Raw genomic sequence first — 20800 nt, forward strand, 5'->3', positions numbered from 1 at the left:
CATCAAATCGACTGTGGAGATTTAATCCGCTGCTCCTGAGGCTGCTGGGCAAAATTTCCCTTTCTATTCTTTGTTCACACAGCTCCCAGGGTTCAGCTTTGGATTTGGACCCGCCTATGTGTGTAGGTCGCCTGAGGACATCTGTTCTTCGCTCAGACAGGACGGGGTTAAAGGAGCAGCTGATTTGGGAGCTCTGGCTCATTCAGGCCGGGGGGAGGGAGGGGTACGGATGCAGGTTGAGCCTGTGGTGGCAGAGGCCAGTGTGACGTTGCACCAGCCTGAGGCGCACCGCGTGTTCTCCCCGTGAAGTTGTCACTGGATCACGGGACCCTGGCAGTGGCGGACTGCACAGGGTCCCCGGAAGGGGGGTGTGGATAGTGACGTGTGCTTGCACACAAGCTTCTTGGTGCCTGCAGCAGCAGCCTTAGTGTCCCATGCCCGTCTCTAGGGTCTGTGCTGATAGCCGCAGCTCGCAGCCGTCTCTGGAGCTCCTTTAAGCAGCGCTCTTAATCCCCTCTCCTCGCGCATCAGGTAACAAAGAGGGAAGAAAAAGTCTCTTGCCTCTTAGGCCGCTCCAGACGTTTTCCTGGACTCCCTCCCAGCCAGCCGTGGTGCACTAGCCCCCTTCAGGCTGTGTTCATACCACCAGTCCTCTCCCTGCACTCCAACCAAAGCCCAAGCCTCAGCTCCCAGCCCCCGCCCGCCCCGGCGGGTGAGCAGACAAGCCTCTCGGGCTGGTGTGTGCTAGTCGGCACCGATCCTCTGTGCGAGAATCTCTCCGCTTTGCCCTCCGCACCCGTTACTGCGCTCTCCCCTGCGGCTCCAAAGCTTTCCCCCTCCGCCACCCGCAGTCTCCGCCTGCAAAGGGGCTTCCAGTGTGGAAACCTTTCCTCCTTCACAGCTTCCTCCCACTGGTGCAGTTCCCGTCCCCGTTCTTTTGTCTCTGTTTTTCCTTTTTTCTTTTGCCCTATCCACGTACGTGGGGAAGTTTCTTGCCTTTTGGGAGGTCTGAGGTCTTCTGCCAGCATTCAGTAGGTGTTCTGTAGGAGTTGTTCCACGTGTAGATGTATTTCTGATGCATTTGTGGGGAGGAAGGTGATCTCTGCATCTTACTCTTCTGCCATCTTGAAGCTCCTCCTCCTCATTGTGGTTTTGATTTGCATTTCCCTGATGATTAGTGATGTTGAACATCTTCCATGTGTCTGTTTCCCATCTGTATGCCTTCTTTGGAAAAATGTCTGTTTAGGTTCTCTGCCCACTTTTTAATCAAGTTGTTTGTGGTACTTCTTGGTTTCGGTTTTGTTTGTTTTTTTGTTTTTGATGTTGAGTTGTATGGATTCTTTGTATAGTTTGAATATGAACCTTTTATCAGATGTATCATTTCCAAATTTCTTCAAAACTTACCTTTTAATATTGAGAGTTTAGAAAGTATTTTTCAGCTTCACAATTCATATACATGTTTAGAATTGTTGTCAAGTTTCAGAAAAACTCTGGTTTCTTTTATATATGGGCTGTAATGTTTGAAAAATTTGTTTACAGACTATCTTCTGGCTTCATATATTTCAAATATTGTTTCTCCACCACCATCTACATACCTGCATACTTCCAGTGTCAGGCAGTATTCACGTTGTGATATAATTTCTGGTCCTGCCACTTCCTGTTACAACACTGGGCACCAGGTGAATGTGCCCAGAGGTTGCAGTATTCTTAGCATGCATGTCTAATCCCTGAAAATTGCAATAATTTAAATATATAAATGACTGTGAAGCCTATAGTAACCCACTGAACCAAAATAAATTTATTCTTAACTTAATTTCCCCTTAGTCAGGTCCCGAAATGTCTGCAGCCACTCTGATTCTACCTTTTACAAGGGGAAGTTGATGGAACAGAAGGTGGAGAAAAAAGAGATAGTGGTCTTAACTCTTGAAAATTTAAGTATAAAATGCATGTGACTTGCTCTTTTAAAACATAATATTTGTAAATTAAAGGAACTGGAGTTGAGATTGAGATTAGAAATATTAGAAGCAAATTTTTGTTGAAGTATATGACAAAATTTATCAGGTTGACTTCATAGTCTTGAACATGTCTTTTTTATGACTATCACAGTCAATCTATAGTTTCAAAAGTCATGTTAGCTGTTAATCTTCAATAAGATAAATATGTTTGCCTAGATGCACTTCCCAATACAAAAAATGTGTTCTGTTTGAGTTTTCTTTTCAACAGTCAACAAAGCGCAATATAAAATCATTGCAAGAATAACTTCTATACTATTCAATACTTTAACTCAACATGCAATGGCAATAAAATTACAGAAGAACTGTATCCAAGTTTTATCCAAGTATGAAGGATTACATAAATTGCTTATTAACTCATTATTGAGACCTTTATGGACTAGAATAGTATCTTATCATCTGACTAAAGGCAGAACAAAAATGAGGTGACCACTGGAATTAAGTTCTAGGTTGGTATTTCATTGAGTTCATATTTGGTAAACCCTTTCTAATCTGGTACACTTCAGTTTATTTCACTACTCTTATTAAATATTGTCGGCTGTGTTTTCCAAGTCAGTATTTCAAATTCTTATTTTACAATTTAAATATGATATTTTGATAGTCAGTGTCAGCATTCATGTAAAATGCTATTTGCATTGTTTCATAAATAACAATTTAAAAATATTTCGTGGCAAACAGAACGTTTTTGAACATTAACATTTTACAGCAGTTACTGACTTATAAACAGGATTTATGCTGAAACAATTGACTAATTGCATTTCTGGCACAACATGCTGCCAGTAATCTGATCATAAACTCGTGGGACCTCTCTTTTATTTTTTTTTTCCTTTCTTATTTTCTACCTTGAAACTGCAAAAAAGCTATAGTTTATAATATAAACTGGGGGGAAATTATAGTTCTTGTTTTAAAAATACAACAATTAATACAAATGCTAAGATAAGTCCCTAGCTAAGTACGTATTTCCCTAACTGTCCTTTTCAAAACTGATATATTAGTTTTGACATGCAATTTGGGTTTTATTAAATCCTCAAATTCAATGCCACATTCTGCAGTGATAATTCTCCATGTTTACTGTTTTCTATATTTCTACTTGACTTTTAAACTTTCTGTATGCCTGTTAGCTAGATAATAAAAACATAACAAGCAAAATTACCCACAAGATCTAGTTTTATATGTTTTCAATGATCAAACTGAAGCTAAATTAACTACCTCAACTGAAAATTTTGTTTCTAGAATGAGCGATACATTTGATACTAGCACCCTCTTTCCAATTCCACAAGGACCTACAATCTACAATCTTCTATCATTTCTCTGTTCCTGACCACCCTCATGTACTCATTTTCCTCCTTACACAGCCTAGATATTGTAACTCTTATTATAATCTATCCCATACATAAACTCTCAGCTATCTTCTCCTCTCTTTCTGCCTGGCAAAACTCAAATGCTGGTTAAATCTAACTCCTCTCCACTAAGACAGGTGAACGTGGCTGGAGAAAATCATTTAGTCATGTTGACTGTGTGCTCCTAAATTCAAGACCAAAAGATTAAGTGGGCCTTTATTACTGCCCAGAAACTCTAGTCCCTTACATTTCTACCATCCTTGGTGACAATTTTATCCCTTCACTCTGCCCTCAAAATTCTAAAAACCTTTCCCCCATCCTTCTCTCAGCTGATGATCTTGCTTCCCATTTCACTGCAAAACTAAAAGCCAACAGAAATGAACAAGTTCTTCACCACCACCACATCTCTACCTATGTATTGGCATCTGAACCCATTTAGGCTACTTTTCTGGCTGATGCTGTGCAGTGTTTTATCCTGTATAAACTGATGCCTACACTTGCAACTATATCCCACACTATTTTATCACCTCTAGCAATTATCCTCTTTGCCATCCTCAATATTTCCTTAAAACTAGACTTTTCCATTAGTGACTAGTATTTCCGTTCTCATTTTTGAGCTAATATTTTCAGTTCATATTTTATTCCTGTATTAGGTAGTCTCCCAGTATGTCACAGGTCTTTGAGTATAAGAAACTAAACTTGTTCTTTTTTGTATATATCACAATACATATTAGCAAGTTTTTGCTTAATTATGTGACATGATCTAGTAAAATTTAACCTTCTTCTATGAAGTTTTTTACTTTATCCAAATAAATATATCCAGTAAGTAAAAATAGAGACATGATAGAAGACCAGTGAATTTTTGTTTAGTGAAAAAAGAGATAGCCATGAAACAGTCTTAAATGAACTTGATTTTCAAAACTGAGTATTAGTTCAAATTAAAAAGAAATGTTACAATGGAATTCCATTTCCTTATAGTGTTTAGCCAAAGGACAAAGACAGGGATTATTTTTATTACCCTAGAGGACATAGAATTTGTGTTCATATGCTTTCATCTATATATTAATTATGGTGCCCCAGAATAGATGATTAATAAAAATACATATGCATGTGTGCATGTGTGCATACACACATATGCACACATGCATACATACATACACAATGCTTTAATCTTTACCAGTGACACAGAAAGAACTTTTGTGAGAAGAGAATTTTTGTTATTATTGTTATTTTGTTTTGTTATTGAGTTTTGTACATTCTGACCTTTCTCTAAACTCAGAATGCATCACAGAAGAGTACATAAATAAATCTCTTTTCCATTTTGGTGCTTATGAGTGTTGGGTGCCTTGGGTTCCTAAATTGAGCACACATAAAACCACAAAAGTAGGATGCAGTGGGAGGGCTGTTAATACCAGCTTGTCAGGAAACCCATTTGGGGGTCAGTAAACAGGTTGTTAACAATACAAACCAACAGGAAAAAGATGGAGAGCACAAAAGGCAGGCATGCATTTAGGAGTAAAATCAATAATTGTATTTGATAGGTGTGGTTCTTTTTACATAGTTGTGCAAAGAAATTCCAATGTATAGTCTCAAAGTGCCAATTTTCTATCACTGTTTAAAATTCTTAGGAAGACAGCTTTTGTGAGAAGGATACTATATAGACTAAACTTTTGCTGAACAATCATCATGTTAGTTTAAAACAAACAAAAAACAACTAACACCTGCAGAATTTACCAGCCATTTATCTGGTTTTACCATGTTTCTCAAAGAAATTATCTAACAAAAAAATTTTGTGATTTTTTTTAATGCTTTAATGTATTTCCTGGAAGCTCAAATTTTGTTTCTTTTATAAATGTAAGGAGTAAAACTATAACCGGTGAGCATTCTATCTCCAGATCACTCATGTACTAATTGTCTCATGAGCAAGTTATTTAACCACTCTGTGCCTCAGTTTTCATTAGCTCTACTAGTTCGCCAATTTTCTGTAAAAATACAGCAAGTTAGCTAATATCTGTCCAGAAAATAAGTGCAAAATTTAGTTATTATCATGAAGTAATTTTTCTATTATCAATTTTTTCAATTTTGTAAATAAATATTATTTAACTATTTGTTGAATGTATAAGTGAATGAAGAAGAATTAACTGTGAAATAAGAATCAGAAAGGCTGCCATCTTAGTGGAATGGCTTGCAAATATTTTGTAGTTTTGGATTTAATAATAGGGATAATAAAGAAAATGTAAACAATTCTAATAATAAAAACTGGAGGAAAATTAGGAGATTTCACACTGTCCCAGTCATATGATATCATTTACATTTTAATTTTTCAGATGTGTGCTATACTCCTATATATTTATAATAAAAATGTCAAACTTTTATTTTGAAATAATTTTAAACTTGTGGAAAATTTGCAAGAATAGTAAAAATAACTATAACAAGATCATAATAATACTTATTTCATATGATTTTAATGAGGATCAAATGAGTTAGTATATGGAAACTATTAAGAACTTTAGAAGCAAATGAATTCAGAGGAAAAAACTTTTGGAGCTAATAAATACTGGTCGTTATTATTAAGCTTCAGTTTTTTGGGGTATTTTTAACATCTTTATTGGAGTATAATTGTTCTAGAATGGTGTGTTAGCTTCTGCTTTATAACAAAGTGAATCAGTTATACATATACATATATCCCCATATCCCGTCCCTCTTGCGTCTCCCTCCCACCCTCCCTATCCCGCCCCTCTAGGTGGTCACAAACCACTGAGCTGATCTCCCTGTGCTATGCGGCTGCTTCCCACTAGCTATCTATTTTACGTTTGGTAGTGTATATATGTCCATGCCACTCTCTCACTTTGTCATATATGCTTCAGTTTTGTCACCTGAACAATGGCGTTACTAAGAGTGCCTATCTTATAAGATTATTGCATGTATAAAACTTAGCAACCCGGGGATTTTCCTGCCTAAGTTAATGACAACCTGTGCTATACAAATCATAAAACTTCTTGTTGGAAGAAACCCAATCCCAGTTTCTATGATTACTTGAATAATACCACAATAAAATAAAAATTGCCTATGCATAATCTTTTTTTGACTTAGAGTTAACAATTATATCAAATCTTCACATTTTGGGTTTACCTAGGCTTCACATCAGTAGTTATCAATATGAGGATGAATCTAGTTGATCTTTCCTAAAGCGAATCTGGTAAATTATTTGCTATTAGGAAAATATTTACTGGTGGATGAAGCTACCGTCATATTATTGTTGTCTAGAAATGCTAATAAAATTTTGGTGAAAAGAAAACAGCCTATTTGTTAATCTCCCACTTTTCAAACTGGAGCTTTTGTGCTTCAGGGTAAGGGCTGGACAGGGAAGGGTGCTGGTGCAGCATGCCAGAGACACTCAAAGCCCCATGATAAATATGGCAGGTGTGCCTGGAACTCAAATTTCATGTGAAGACTAAAGTATTGATGGGGAAATGAAATTTTATATTAAAACAAATATAGATATATATGGGATTAAAATTTTACATGAATTTTAAAGATGAAGCATATGACTTCAACAATATGTGATTTGACTTATGTTTGTACAAATCTTAGACCTATAATTCACTTTGCTCTACCATTAGGAGTATTATGATCACTGATTAGTTTACTTGCTTAAAAAATACTTATTTAGGGCCAACTATATGCCAGACACTGTACTACACTCTCAATGTAAGTAAAGGTGAGTGAGTTTCATTGCAACATTATTTACAATAGCTAAGACATGAAGACAATCTCAGTGCCTATCGATTTTATAAAATATTCCATTTTATATAATGGAATATTATTCAGCCCTAAAAAAGAAGGGATTCCTGCCATTTGTGTCAACATATATGGACCTTGAGGGCATTATGCTAAGTGAAATAAGTCAGAGAAAGACAAATACTGTATAATCACACTTATATGTGGAATCTAAAAAAAAATTAAACTCATAAATACAGAAACAAATTGGTGGTTGCCAGAGATGGGGCTAGGAGTGGGAGGAGGGATAGGTGAAGATGGTCAAAAGGTATAAACTTCCAGTTATAAGATAAATAAGTCCTGGGGATGTGATGTACAGCATGGTGACTATAGATAACAATACTGTGTTGTATATTTGAAAGTTGCTAAAAGAATTTCTCATTATAAGAAAAATTTGTAACTAAGTGAGGTGATGAAATGAATGTTAGCTAAACTTGTTGTGGTAATGATTTTGCAATATATACATATATCACATAATTTTGTTGTGCACTTCAGACTAATACAATGTTATATGTCAGTTATATCTCAGTAAAACTGGGGGAACTATGCTGATCAGGACTCAGGTGGCTTCTGCCCTCATTGAACTTACAATCAAGCAGTGTGGCAGGTTTTTTTGAGTTAAGCTAACTTAATTTTTGTAACAATTTACGAGGTTCTATTAGTTATTTTATTAATTCCGTGTTACTTCAAGACATTTTCTTGATAGATGCTAAAAATGAGCAGCAACCTCAGACACAAAATAATGTGCCAAGGATAGCCCAGTTTAGATATAATTAGACTCTATGAGGGTGGTGAGGTGCAGATTGTCGAGAAGCAAGATTTAATGTTAGGACACCATTTAAGGAAGTCTCTGCAGTACATGTAGCTCCTGGTAGTGGAAATGGAGTTAGAGTTAAGTGGATTAATTTGAAAATTTACATTGGAAGTAAATGCAGACCTTCACGAATTGGATATGGGGAGGAGATGAGAAGAGAAGATCAAGATGACTTCTATACCTGAGCAAATGATGTTTAAGAGAGAAACAGGTTGAGAGAGAAATCAGAGGTTTATTCAGTTATGGACATATTAATTTTCAGATAATTCTGAGACAGCCAGTTAGGGGTGGTCAGTATATAGCTGTATATGTGAGTCAGGAGCTTTGAGAAAGACATTTTAGCCAGATAATACCTTGGCATCTCGAGTAACACAGCATTAAGTTAAAATATGCTGCTTCGTTTATTTGAATTTTGTCCTTAACTGATATAATGCCATTTTCCTAACATATTTAAAGCTCTGGACATAAACATCTAGCAATAGCAAATATAATTCCATGCAACAAACATGTAGGGGATACAGAGCTAAATCCTTCAGAATTTTGACCATTAAGGATCACAACAACTTTGAGGATAGCAAAAAAGGTAATAAAAGACAATATATAATAAGTATACCATAATGATCATACAAATAAACTATTGCAGGTATAGAATTCAATTTCAAAAATATCAGCCCAAATATCAGAGTAAGGGAAGTGAATTAAAAAAAAAGATAAATAGTAGACAAAGAGGAACATAGCAGTAACAAAGGAAAGAAGCCCAGGGGCTGTAAATAATAGCTAATACACATTTTCAGAGGCAAGAGACGTTGGGGGTCATCCATTGTTAGCAGTGCTTCCCCAGTTGTCAGACTAAGGGAGGGCAATCGTAAATCCAGAAATGCTGTGCAGGGGCGGGCGCGGAGGAAGAGAGAGCAGGCCCGTGGGCTGGGCAATGAAGCTTATTCCTGTCATAATTATATGTCCTGTGTGCAGGAACCATTTGAGATTCCTATGCATCACTTAATGGATCTCATTAATTCTGCAGGTGTCAAGAAGCAGTACCAACCTCTGAGCCAAAGGAACATCTTCCTGTCTTTAGTTCCGTTAATTTTTGACATAGCACATTTTTACTACATGGCCAATTTGAGAGTTGTCATTTCAGAGTAGAGTTACTTGTACAAACAAAGATGATGTGCTCAATAAACTTCCACTCCTTAGCTAAGTCTGACATCATCCAGGTTCTGATACTCACCTAACCTATATGCAGATTTATTAGGAAAATCGTAGTAAGATAAAACTATTAAATAGAAATCAGACTTTGAATTTTTTGCCAGGAAATGACCAAAGGTAAGAATGTAGCAATAACCCTGGAAGAGCAGTTCCTTGCTTCTGCCTCTTCCATCTTGTGGAAACAATGTGCAAAAACCTCTTGAACAAGAAAAGTACAGTGACCATCAGTAGCAGGGGATCATATCATTTATCTCTAAGTTGGGAAAATTTGACAGTGAAAAGGCACACTAAAATACATTGGTGGGTGTCAAAATAGTGCTATTGAAATTTGTTTAAATTAATTAAAAGAATACAAATACAAGTAAAATTTTTAAATGTATTTATATAGATTACCTAAATATTAAAAATATAACATGAGACAAATGACTATTCTTCATATATCTTTATGTATTTTAATCAACTGAAACTTCCTAGTCCTATCTGTTTGTAATACAGTTTCACTGGTATTTTTCTGAAGAAGACTTTTTTCAACGTGATTTTATTGTTTGATTTGTTCAGTTCCTTTCTTGCTTCAGTTCCTTCCACCACATTTCAGTGTGCTTTTATTTGCAAGTATTATTTGTTTATAATAATAGCTATTCCCTAAAATTTCAACAGTTGAAATATTGGGATGCTCCATTTACTAAATACTGTGGTTAAAGATTTCTAAGTGATTTTGGGGGAAAAAAAGCATCTGAAATTTAGGACTTATTTATAAAAAGTTATTCCTCAATCAGAATTATAAGGGGTGCCAAGAAGTGCTAACTGCCTTGCTGAAGCATATTTATTTTTTGATTCAGCATAAGCTCTGTCTCCAAAATTTTGTGACAAAGTTATTCCAACCATGTATATATTCTATTTGAAAATCTTGGCACATACACATTCTATTTTGATTTGTAGAATATTGCAGTTTGCTTGGTCTCAATGTGAATTATTTTTGCATCACAACCACTATACTATAGAAAATCAAACTATACTATAGTTTAGTATAGTTTCTACTATACTATAGAAAATCAAACTGTTACTGAAAAGTTCTGATTTTATATTTGAAGCATTTGATATAAAGAAGGTAAAATGATTTGGTAAAATGATATAAAGCAGACATAATTTAAATGCTTTCAAAATTATTTTTCTGCTAATGGAGGCAACACATTAACAAGCTGTTGCTTAACTTTTTGTGCATATCCAAAAAAAATACCCCTTGGGATAGAAAATAAGCAAAATTAATTTAGAAGAACAGTCATTTGATCTAAATGAAAAGTCATGGTTTAAATGCATTTTTTGTAGGTGCATGTGTTAAGTTATCATCCTTGGAAACAGTCTTCTTAAAATAATTACTAATTTTGAAATAGATACTGATGTTCCTTTAGGAGAATTATTTTCTGGTTTTCATTAGTCATGCCCAAGAAAACATGAGAAATAGTATAGCATACTATTACTATTATATATATATATATACTATATATACCATATTACTATAGTATACTATACTATATATAATATATATACTATATATACACTATATTACTATATATATACTATATCTATATAGCATATAGTATTTTAATTAAATATGCAGTCTCAATTTTATTTATTTTTGTCAAAAGGGTTTATTGCAAAGTTAAAAAAGCGTTACTAAACACTAAAAAGTAAATAATTATAGATTTTTGCCACATAAATGGCAAAATCAGTGTAGCAAGAATATTCTGACTCTTCTCTATATCCTCAGTATATGCTTTATAGCAGGCTGACCAGCCTCTGTACCCTCACATATTTCATATCAAGCTAAACTCTAATTTCCCAAGTCTACTACTTAGCCTATCAAATAGCAGCCTGGCAGCTTTGTGGATTTTGTAGTTTAAATCATGAGCTGGATCATACATGGGTGGTGCACTGAATGGTCACTAAGGGCAGCAGGGTGACCGTGAGACAACTTGTCACAAAGATACAAGAAGATCAAGAGAGGCAGCACTTGCATGCACCCTATCACTCCATCTCACTGAAATGAAGAAGTACGTCTTTGGGAGCCTTCAATTCTTCACTAGTGCCATCAACCTGATTTCCAAGAATATGGTTGCCTTATGCTTAGGGTAACCATCTTCTTTACTTTCATCTATTTTCTGTGGTGATGAGTTTGTTTAGCTAGTCCCACATTCATTATCCATGTGGTAAATCTTTGTGTGATCTCCCCCATCACTAGTTTGCTGAAGGGCTGTAAAGTACTAATTCAATTTCTAGTGTTTGGAAGAGCTGCTGCTTTTGGTGCTGTCTTTCAGGGCTTGGCTTCTGAGCCCCTTGCTACCCCTGCTTCAACTCTGTTGTCCATAATGTGCGAAGTGGTGTTGATTAGAATCTATATAACTAGGCTTGGTCATCTAGGTTAATTTGTTGCATAGGTGAAATGGCTTTCTTGGTGTTGAGCTCTGAGCCCAGCCACCTTCATCCACAATGGGATCCTACCTTTTGCTTAGAAAAAGATTCAGGCGAACTCCACAGCTTATTGCTGTATTTGGTCATGAGTTACAGCTTGTCAAATATTGCATTCCCCAGAAAATACACTTTGGGATGGTATCGTATGCAGGAGATTTATTAAGGAGTGTTTTGGGGGTTTACAGCTGTGGAAAGGAAGGGAAGGAAGCAAAGTCAGAAGTTCAGCTGCAATGAAATCTCAGTGGACGCCTCAGCTGACCCTTTTGGGAATTTTTAAGAGAGAATGAGCCTTCCTAGCTGTCCTGAGTTGGGGTGAGGTGGCCAGGCTTTCATAATCCCAGATTTATTAGTCGCTGATTGAAGGCTGCCCAAGAAGAGAGTGTAACTTCAGTTAGGCAGCTCTTTTCAGCTGAGGTTATAACCAGAGGGGACGAAGAGCTGAGAGGCTGTGTGCCAGCAGCATTCCCAGCAGCTGGGATAAAAAGTCCTTTATTCCTGAAGGGGAATCTTAGCAGTACATCACAGCACCTACACTTCCCTTTGATGCACTAATGGATTTCTGTTATTGGCTGTTTTTTCAACATGCTTAGAAACAATTTGCAGAAAATCGGAAGCCAAAAGTGCCTAGGGCCCATGAGAGTTATAATGTATTCCTGAAACGGGATATGCCTACTTCTAGACTTTCCATTGTATGATATAATGAAGATCTTTAATAGTTAAGCCACTATTAGTCATAATTCTATTACTTGTAATCAAAAGTATCTCTAACAAAATGTAACCAAATTGATATAGCCAAGCAATTCAATGACAGATTAGTCCAAAAAATCAACTGTTGACTTTTGATATGGGGATTAGGGAAGGCCTCTACTGAGGAGATGATTTAGGCTGAAACCTGAATTACAAGATGGAGTCAGGCAAGTGAGGATGTGGGAAGAGCATCCCTGGCAGAAGGAACAATGCAAAAGCCTTGAGGCAGAGGTGATTTTGCAGGTTGGCCAACATGTTTCTCTGTGGTGGAATCAGTGCCTTGATAGCATGTCTAGGGACTATAATGTTTGGGCATGAAAGTGAGATATTTGAGGGCATGAGGTAGAGATTTTTTGATAGTTTTCAATTAAAGGCCAGGCCTTTGGTAAATGTCAAAGTGAGAATATGGGAACATGGGAAAAGAACAGTGAAGGGTGCAGCGTATATTCCAGGACAGAATTTGGCTTGCCCAGCTATGGCTTAAGATGTTTAAGGTGCTCCAATGATAAGGTTTTTTAATTTTTATTTTTTAAGACATAAAGTTCTTCTCACAATTCCTAGAGATTTTTTAGTTAATTTTTTAATTTTTTGCCAACAAGCATGTTAATATTGATCAAGAACATTTTAAATGTGATAGGGAAGGGGAATAAGAGAAATTATCAAATAAATAATTATGACTTAGGAAGAAGAAAACTTTGCAACGGGTTGTCTGCAATTTCCAGAAGGAAAAAAAATCAAAACAACTGATTTTATGTTGAGAGTAAGACTTGCCTACAGGGATGTATGTGTGTGTGTGTGTGTTTATATAAATACATTCAAGGAGGTAAACATAGCTTTATTGCATCATAAAACTGGATTAAATGACAGGAGCATAACAAAAGAAGGCTGTATCTTTCTTTCATGAATAAACCTGATAGACATGGAAGTGAGTATGTTAAGAAATTGCTAGAAAATTTTCAGCAGAATTGCTGGAAAGTTGCTAGAAGTGGCTGAAAGACCTTCATAAAGATTTATCTCTTTTTTTACTGGCATGAAGGAAAAAAAAGAAAAGCCACTGAAAGAAATAAAATAAAATTCTATAGTCCAAGATTCAAAGAAAGAAGGACTTCAGAGTAACAAAAAACTTTCAGACATTAATTTGTGACTATGCAGCAACCAGTGATTCCAATTTGCAGATGTATTTGCTAAACTGCTGCCAGTAATCACTGAGGAATTACAGAAAATGGGAAAGATTATAGTGTCAGCCAGGGTTCATGGCAGGAGGCAGAAACATTATAAGTAGGCAAAGATTTAATACAGTAAATTGGGTGCTTGCAAATCATTGGAAGGCCTGGAGAAGTGAACTGTAGTCTGGGCTTCCTGGAAGGACTCCCAGACATGAGAGAGATGAATCACCATGGGAGCCCCAACCTCTGAGAGTATCCTAAAAAAACTGAACTTCTGGAATACATGATTGTAACCGAGATTTGAAAATCACAGAGCTGGAACTGTACACTCATTATTACCATCATCACTACTCCGTCATGCTGGTGACTGGGCTCTGGAGACCACTGTTGCCTCTGCTTCAAACCATCTTCTCTCCCAGGATTCTGGAAAAGGACATGAATCACTGCTTCAGAAGAAAATTTCACATCTTCCTGAGACTGTGCTTGATAACTAAGAAATGTTAGAAGATGACCACCCTCACTTTTGCCTTGCAAATCTCCCACGGTTGCATCTGCCTGGCAGGACCATATTGGAACCCAGAATACTAGCTGCAAAAGCATCTAGGAATTGTATGTGTGTCTCTCAAGTCTCTTCAGTACAGGAAGGCATGATACAAGGGAGTAAATGGGCCAAACCACCATATTCCATACAACTGTAGATAGGCGAACGTTATTTTTTTAGAAGGAAGAAGGAGGTTATAAGAGACACCTACTGAACTTGATATTGGTCCTAGTATTGGTTAGAAATGATACCCTGTGAGTCATTAAGAAAGCATGTAGTGGTGACTGGGAATAGGGGTTTCATTAAAAACAAATCACACCAAATAGCTTATTAAAGTGGTAGGTAATAGAACTGCATGGCTATATGTGTCTGGATTTTAACAAGGCTTTTGTCCCAGAATTTTATAACATAGGACAAACTTGTGAAATGTGCTCAGGATAGTGGTATAGTTGAATGGATCTGTAATTAGTAGAAAGATTAAAAACTGCTGATTAGTAGATACATGTCCAATTACAGCAGATAAATATCAAATATATATATATATATATATATATATATTATCCTGCCCTGCATTACACAATGACTCCAGCAAGGACATTGACTTTAAAAATAGTAATAGTCATTATTTATTGAGTGCACACTCTAGGCAAGGGGCTGTAGATACATTACTACCTCATTTACTCCTTATAACAATCTTGTCAGGTTGTTATTACCTCCATTTTTAAGCATGTGGAAACTGAGGCCAGAAAGTGTAAGTGGCTTGCTCATAGCTTCACGTCTAGTAAGCAGTAGTGCTGAGATTCAGACCTAGAATTTCTTCAAGAAAGAGGTACCAGAGGGAGAGAGAACATCACATTTCTAGGAGAGATTGGCCAGAACCTGCCAAGATCCCCAGAGGGCAGCATTTTCTCAGTCATCCCACATGGGCCTACTGTCTCCAGGATATGTTCAGTATCTCAGGAACTCAAACTCACATCGACAAGACTCACTAAAAGCTCACACACAAAACCAGATTCCGATTTATTAAATTACAAGACAATGCAGTAGTCAAGCTAACCAAATATGGACATAATACTTACATGCAGAATTCTGAAGGAGAGCCTCATGAGTAGAATTTTGACTGCAGAGGATAGAATCAGACTAAAGAGACACAGATCAGATTGCTAACTGGCTGTAGTCTCTGACAGTCACAGTAGGGATTTCAACCTGGCTGACTGGATCCCTGGACCTACCTGAGAGCACACTTTCTTATTTCACCAGGCAGTACCAGAATTTACCTCTCTGTCTCCTTCCTAGGCCCACATGACTAATTGCTATTCTTTCTTTAGATATTTTAATGACTTCACCTAAGTTGTTTTGGCTTAAAATTTAGTCTTTCTCTTTAAGGTGACTGTTCTGATCACTTTCCTGTTGACACAATTTCTTAGCTTCAGAAAGCAAGTTTAATTCCTGTATTTCCAAATTAACTGTTGTCCTTGTACACTACCTATAAGATGTATGCCCATTTGACTCTTGTGCTGACATTGATAGGTTAACAAGAACAGAACAAACACAAGAATAGAAGTACCAGTGCTAAAATACAGAGTTGAATAGCAGCACAAGTTTTTAAAAAGACAGTATTTCTAATTAGCATAGGTTCACTGTGAATCAATAGTGTGTGATGCATTTATCAAGGAAACCAGGACAGACTTAGCTGTATTAACTGTGTCAACAGAATGAATGAGCAAGTGAATGAATGAAAGAGTTGGTAGCCTTTCCCTAGTCTTCACTGACACTCCATGCTTAGAGTAACAATGGCATTTTCAGAGGACATCAACAGACTGTAATATATTCAGAGGAAGCTGACCAGATGGTACTAGGGCTTGAAATCACACTCTGACAAATGGTGGTAGGACCATTTAGCTTAAGAAAGAAAAGACCTAGGTGGGGGAATAAGAAAAGCAAAGAGTTATTGAGTGCTTACTGAGTGCTTATAGAGTAGGCCAGACATTGTGCAAGGTCCTTTAATAGATTTCAAACATTATGGGCTTGTCATGATGTAAAGGGAATACTTTATTTTGAGTTGCCCTGGAAGGCAGGGCTGACAGTAGTTAGTAGAAATCACAGAGAGACAACTCTGTTTATTAGAATGATGACATTTCTAACTCTAAGAGCTTTCCAACAACAGAATGAGCTGGCTTTATGTAAAGGGGTCCATGTTTTTGAAGATGATCAAGCAGAAACTGGTCAAAATTTGATGGAGGTGTTTTGGAGAGGAATAAGTATTAAATGGAGGCATGGACCAGATGAACTCTAAGACTTTGTCCAAACTTCTCTTGTGAGTCTATTTGCAATACACCAAACCTCTTATTTATCTTTTAGTTTAGTGTCATGAGCCCTAAATGGTTAATGTCACTTCCAATTCAATAGATCAATAGGATATTGATTGCTCCCTTCTTTCCTAGCAACGAAGACAAAGTCCAGGACAACCCAAATTTGCAGAGATGGAAAAAACTTTGTGAGCGGGTTCATTAGGTATAATATTTAGCAAAAAGTGATTCACTTCCTCATTTGATCCCTAAACCCATGTATTCTGAGTATGGCAGAAACATAAAGCATGGTAACTTCTTCTCAAATGGCTTGAAAGCTTCAAATGTCAGTAGCATTCATTTCTGTCTTTGTATTTAAACGTAATGATTTATGCTTCTGAAACCCTGTCTGACTGCATTCCTTATTTCAAGCTTTGTTATTGTTAATGAGTGCACTTTGAGCATCAGCCCACCTGTGCATTCATGGCAATTAGTGTCACACCTTAAGAACTGGTCCTGTGGGGCTTCCCTGGTGGCGCAGTGGTTGAGAGTCTGTCTGCCGATGCAGGGGACACGGGTTTGTGCCCCGGTCCGGGAAGATCCCACATGCCGCGGAGCGGCTAGGCCCGTGAGCCATGGCCGCTGAGCCTGTGCATCCGGAGCCTGTGCTCCGCAACGGGAGAGGCCACAACAGTGAGAGGCCTGCATACCGCAAAAAAAAAAAAAAAAAAAAAAAAACTAGTCCTGTGAGTGGGGAAAGAATGAATGTCCACTGAAAACGATCAAAGAACAATAAAGTTTTACAGCTAAATATCACATATTAGTGGATGAGAAATTCAAGCCCAGAGAGATTAAATGACTTGCCACAGTCACATGGCCAGTGGGAAAGTTGAGCACTTTCTTTCTTTTGTCCCTGACTCACTGATGCAATTACATGCTGTTTTCTTGGCTAGATACTCTTTTTCTTTTCCTAGCAAGTAGAATGTTTCTATACTAGTCACTCTTATGTCTTTATTTACAGCCTGATTGACATGTGGCTTGAGAAGCAGGTATTTGAGTAGGATTCCAAACTAGTATTTTCCTTATCTGTATCTTTAGTTTGGTAGGCAGGAATTCTAAGGGCTCCTTTGTTCTTAATTCTGGATTGCTCTTGGGTCTCTGCAGTGCTGCGTATGATGCTGCTCTTGACAGAAATGTGGCCATTAAGAAGCTCAGCAGACCCTTTCAGAACCAAACGCATGCCAAGAGAGCTTACCGGGAGCTGGTCCTCATGAAGTGTGTGAACCATAAAAATGTGAGTTCTTATTTTAAAGCTCTGGTGGTAGGAGGTGGTGAGATTGGGGAAAGAAGATCAGTATGCCAACTTGAGTGGGAAAAACTTTCTTTACTTTGCAATTTTTGCCCCTTAAGATTGTTTATCCTGCCCATATGCTACATTTGCTTTCATTGTGCTCATGGTAGCTTTCTTCTCAAAAATCATCTGAAAATCATATGGCATGGAGGGGATGAATCTGATAGATATTTCCCTGTTAAGAAATTAACCGTATTTGGTTATCTTGCTCCAAATTAACCAGAGAACTTCATGCATTTCCAAAATAAATTTAAAAAAAAATACCCAAACAAACCAAAACCAAACCAAAAATATCTTAAAGAACAATATGCTATGTTTCTTTATAAAAATTTAAATTTAATTATTAACAGGTGAAGATTTTTATCTCCTTTTACTTTTAGCTATAGTCTGGCAGTGTCCTCCAACTGTTCAGTGTACACACTGTGCTTTGGCACCTTGCTTTTCGTAGGGTTGGGCAAACGTGCAGGGACATATCTGCAGTGTACTTCAGAACAGGCTTCTCAAGAACATTTCACGGAACTCAGTAGGGAACGCCATTACAGGGCTTTCTTCACTTCAGAATATAATCTTCTTCAAACACTGGCAAAGGCCTCTAGAATTCTTTCTGTGCTCCTGTTCTTCTTAGTAAGGATAAATGGGAGATAATTCTTATTTTAATAAAGACAATTAATAAATAAATTATAATAAATATTTTATATATAATTTATTACATACAAACATATAATAAAAATAAATTATTATAAAACTATAATAACTCCTTATAAAGTTTTTCTTGAGTATGAAAATCACAGAATACATGAAATTATCAGTGAAGTTTTATAAACAGGTGAAGTTGTCATAAGGTACTAAGTAGAAGCAAATGTATGAGTGTTTAGTTGAAAGATATTTAAAATAAAAATATGTGGATTTAGGCCCAATGACAGTGTTTCTTTTTCCTCCTATTACTCTACTCCAATGACTTTTTAGTTCAGTCATTTGACAGTTAAATGAATACAGTGTTCCAGGTATAGATCTAGATGCTCTAGGTGCTAAACATACAGCAGTGAAGATAAGAGAGACAAATCCCTGCCCATGCGATGCTCATGTTCTACTGGGAAGAGAAAGGCAGTCTACAAAATAGGTAGGTCAATGTTTAGAATGTCAGATAGTAATAAGTGCTACCAAGGAAAACAAAACGAAGAAGAAAGATAAAAAATACTGGTCAGTGCAGAGTGGGTAGGGTTACTTTTTTAAATAGGTTTAGCAGGAAAGGCCTCACTCAGAAAGAGAAATTTTATGAAGTATGTACCCATCTCTGATTTGGCCAGGCAAGGAACATGATACTTCTAGAAAGGAATATAGAAATGTTAGAAATGATGATTCCTAAGAAAGATCATTCTGCTAAAGCACTTTGTTCTTTCAGTACGTGAAATAAAGGCAGGAGCAAGATTAACCACATGACCAATGCAATCTATTTTTATGATAGCAAAGAGGATGAGAAATACCATAGGCAATGGAAGATGGATGGACACAAGCAATGAAACAACTGCATGGGAAGTTTTAATAGTTTTTTGTTTTCATATATTGAATATTTATATTTCCCTTATCCTCCCTCCAGTCCCTAAAATACAATAAATACATTGTGGAGAAATTCCCACTTACTTTGCCAATTTGAGGGAATCCTACTCCCCATTCTTGACTGGAATATGGGGGTTCACATTTATGTTACCTAAAAAGGATTTCCATATTGAAATAATATTTTGTAAATGGCATCCTACCTGCTATGTGTGTATGTGCATATGTTTGTGTATGTACATATGTTTGTATGCATGTATGTATATAAATCTAGGGAAATAAATTTCTGGAACTTGTTAACAGAAAGGAAATTCACTGACAGCCAAATGCAAATTCCACGTTGTTGCTTGTAATACTAACTACAAGCAGTCAATGAAGAACGCTGGCAATGCTGTGGAAAGTAATGTAAAATAGTGAAGCAACCCCAATTAAGTTTTTAATAATAAAGAAGACAATCCATTTAGAAAATGAACACAATTCTAGGAAGTGATAGCTGTTATGATTGTGGGGCCATGACAGATGTTGATTCACATCTGTGCGTTTTAATGGGTTGGAATAAAAAAAAGGAACTGCATCAGATTCCTGCCTGAAAATGTTTGAACTAAAATGGAAATACCTGTGATGGTCTGTTTCTAAAGATAAGATTTTTGATTGGTTATTAATAGGAGTTAGGATTTATAAGGGATCAAAGAAAGAACAGAGGAGAAATACTCAGAGGAAAATCAAAGACAATGAAGGTGTTAAAACAAGGGCATAGAAAAGGGGAATACAAGAATATATAGTGGGGAATTTACTTTTTAAAATAATAAACCTTGACTTATTTAACATTGTAATGCTATTTTCTAGATTAATTTAGATTACCTAGATTATTTATTCACCAGATAATATGGATTAGCATTTTTTCATCTTTAAGGGTTGTTTGTACGTGTTGTGTGTGTGTGTCCCACACACAGTCTCTGATGTTTTTGTTTGAACAAATATCAAAATGAATTACTTTCTACGAATAAGTATTATAAAAACAGGCTCACAGTTCCAATGAGAACTGTAGACATTTTTCAATACACACCATAACTAAGTATACAGAATAGCAAAGCACTTTAATCACAAGTTTTAAAAATATTTTGAGGTATTTCCCTGGTGGTCCAGTGGTTAAGACTCCATGCTCCCCGAGTAGGGGGCCTGGGTTTGATCCCTGGTCAGGGAACTAGATCCCACGTGCTGCAACTAAGACCTGGCACAGCCAAATAAGTAAATATTTTTAAAAAATATTTTGAAACAGTTTTATTTCCATATGCATATTCCATGCTGCAAGGTTGCTTCAGAAGAGATAATCTTGTGTTTTTTGATATGTTATAACAATTACCCTGTATATATATATATATATATATATATATATATATATATATATGAAAGTATTGGATAGTGTTGTGATTGTTTTTCTCAGTAATTCCTCAATAATTGGAAACTACTGAAGGCCTAAAGCATTCCTTAGATTGACTGCATTTCTCCGATGTTGAAAATCATTTTGT

General features: G+C 36.5%; 1 protein-coding gene across 14 annotated transcripts in view; it reads left to right on the top strand.

Moving 5' to 3' along the window:
• The window catches only part of MAPK10 (mitogen-activated protein kinase 10), a 637325-nt gene that overhangs the window by 526155 nt on the left and 90370 nt on the right, over positions 1–20800 (top strand). For all 14 annotated transcript variants that reach the window (XM_049709104.1, XM_049709107.1, XM_049709100.1 and 11 more), the window contains one exon: positions 17531–17660. In XM_049709104.1, coding sequence (XP_049565061.1) covers positions 17531–17660 — 130 coding nt within the window. The remainder of the gene's footprint in view (positions 1–17530; positions 17661–20800) is intronic.

The sequence above is a fragment of the Orcinus orca genome, chromosome 4 (genome assembly GCF_937001465.1).
Source record: "Orcinus orca chromosome 4, mOrcOrc1.1, whole genome shotgun sequence".
In the NCBI taxonomy this organism is placed as follows: Eukaryota; Metazoa; Chordata; class Mammalia; order Artiodactyla; family Delphinidae; genus Orcinus; species Orcinus orca.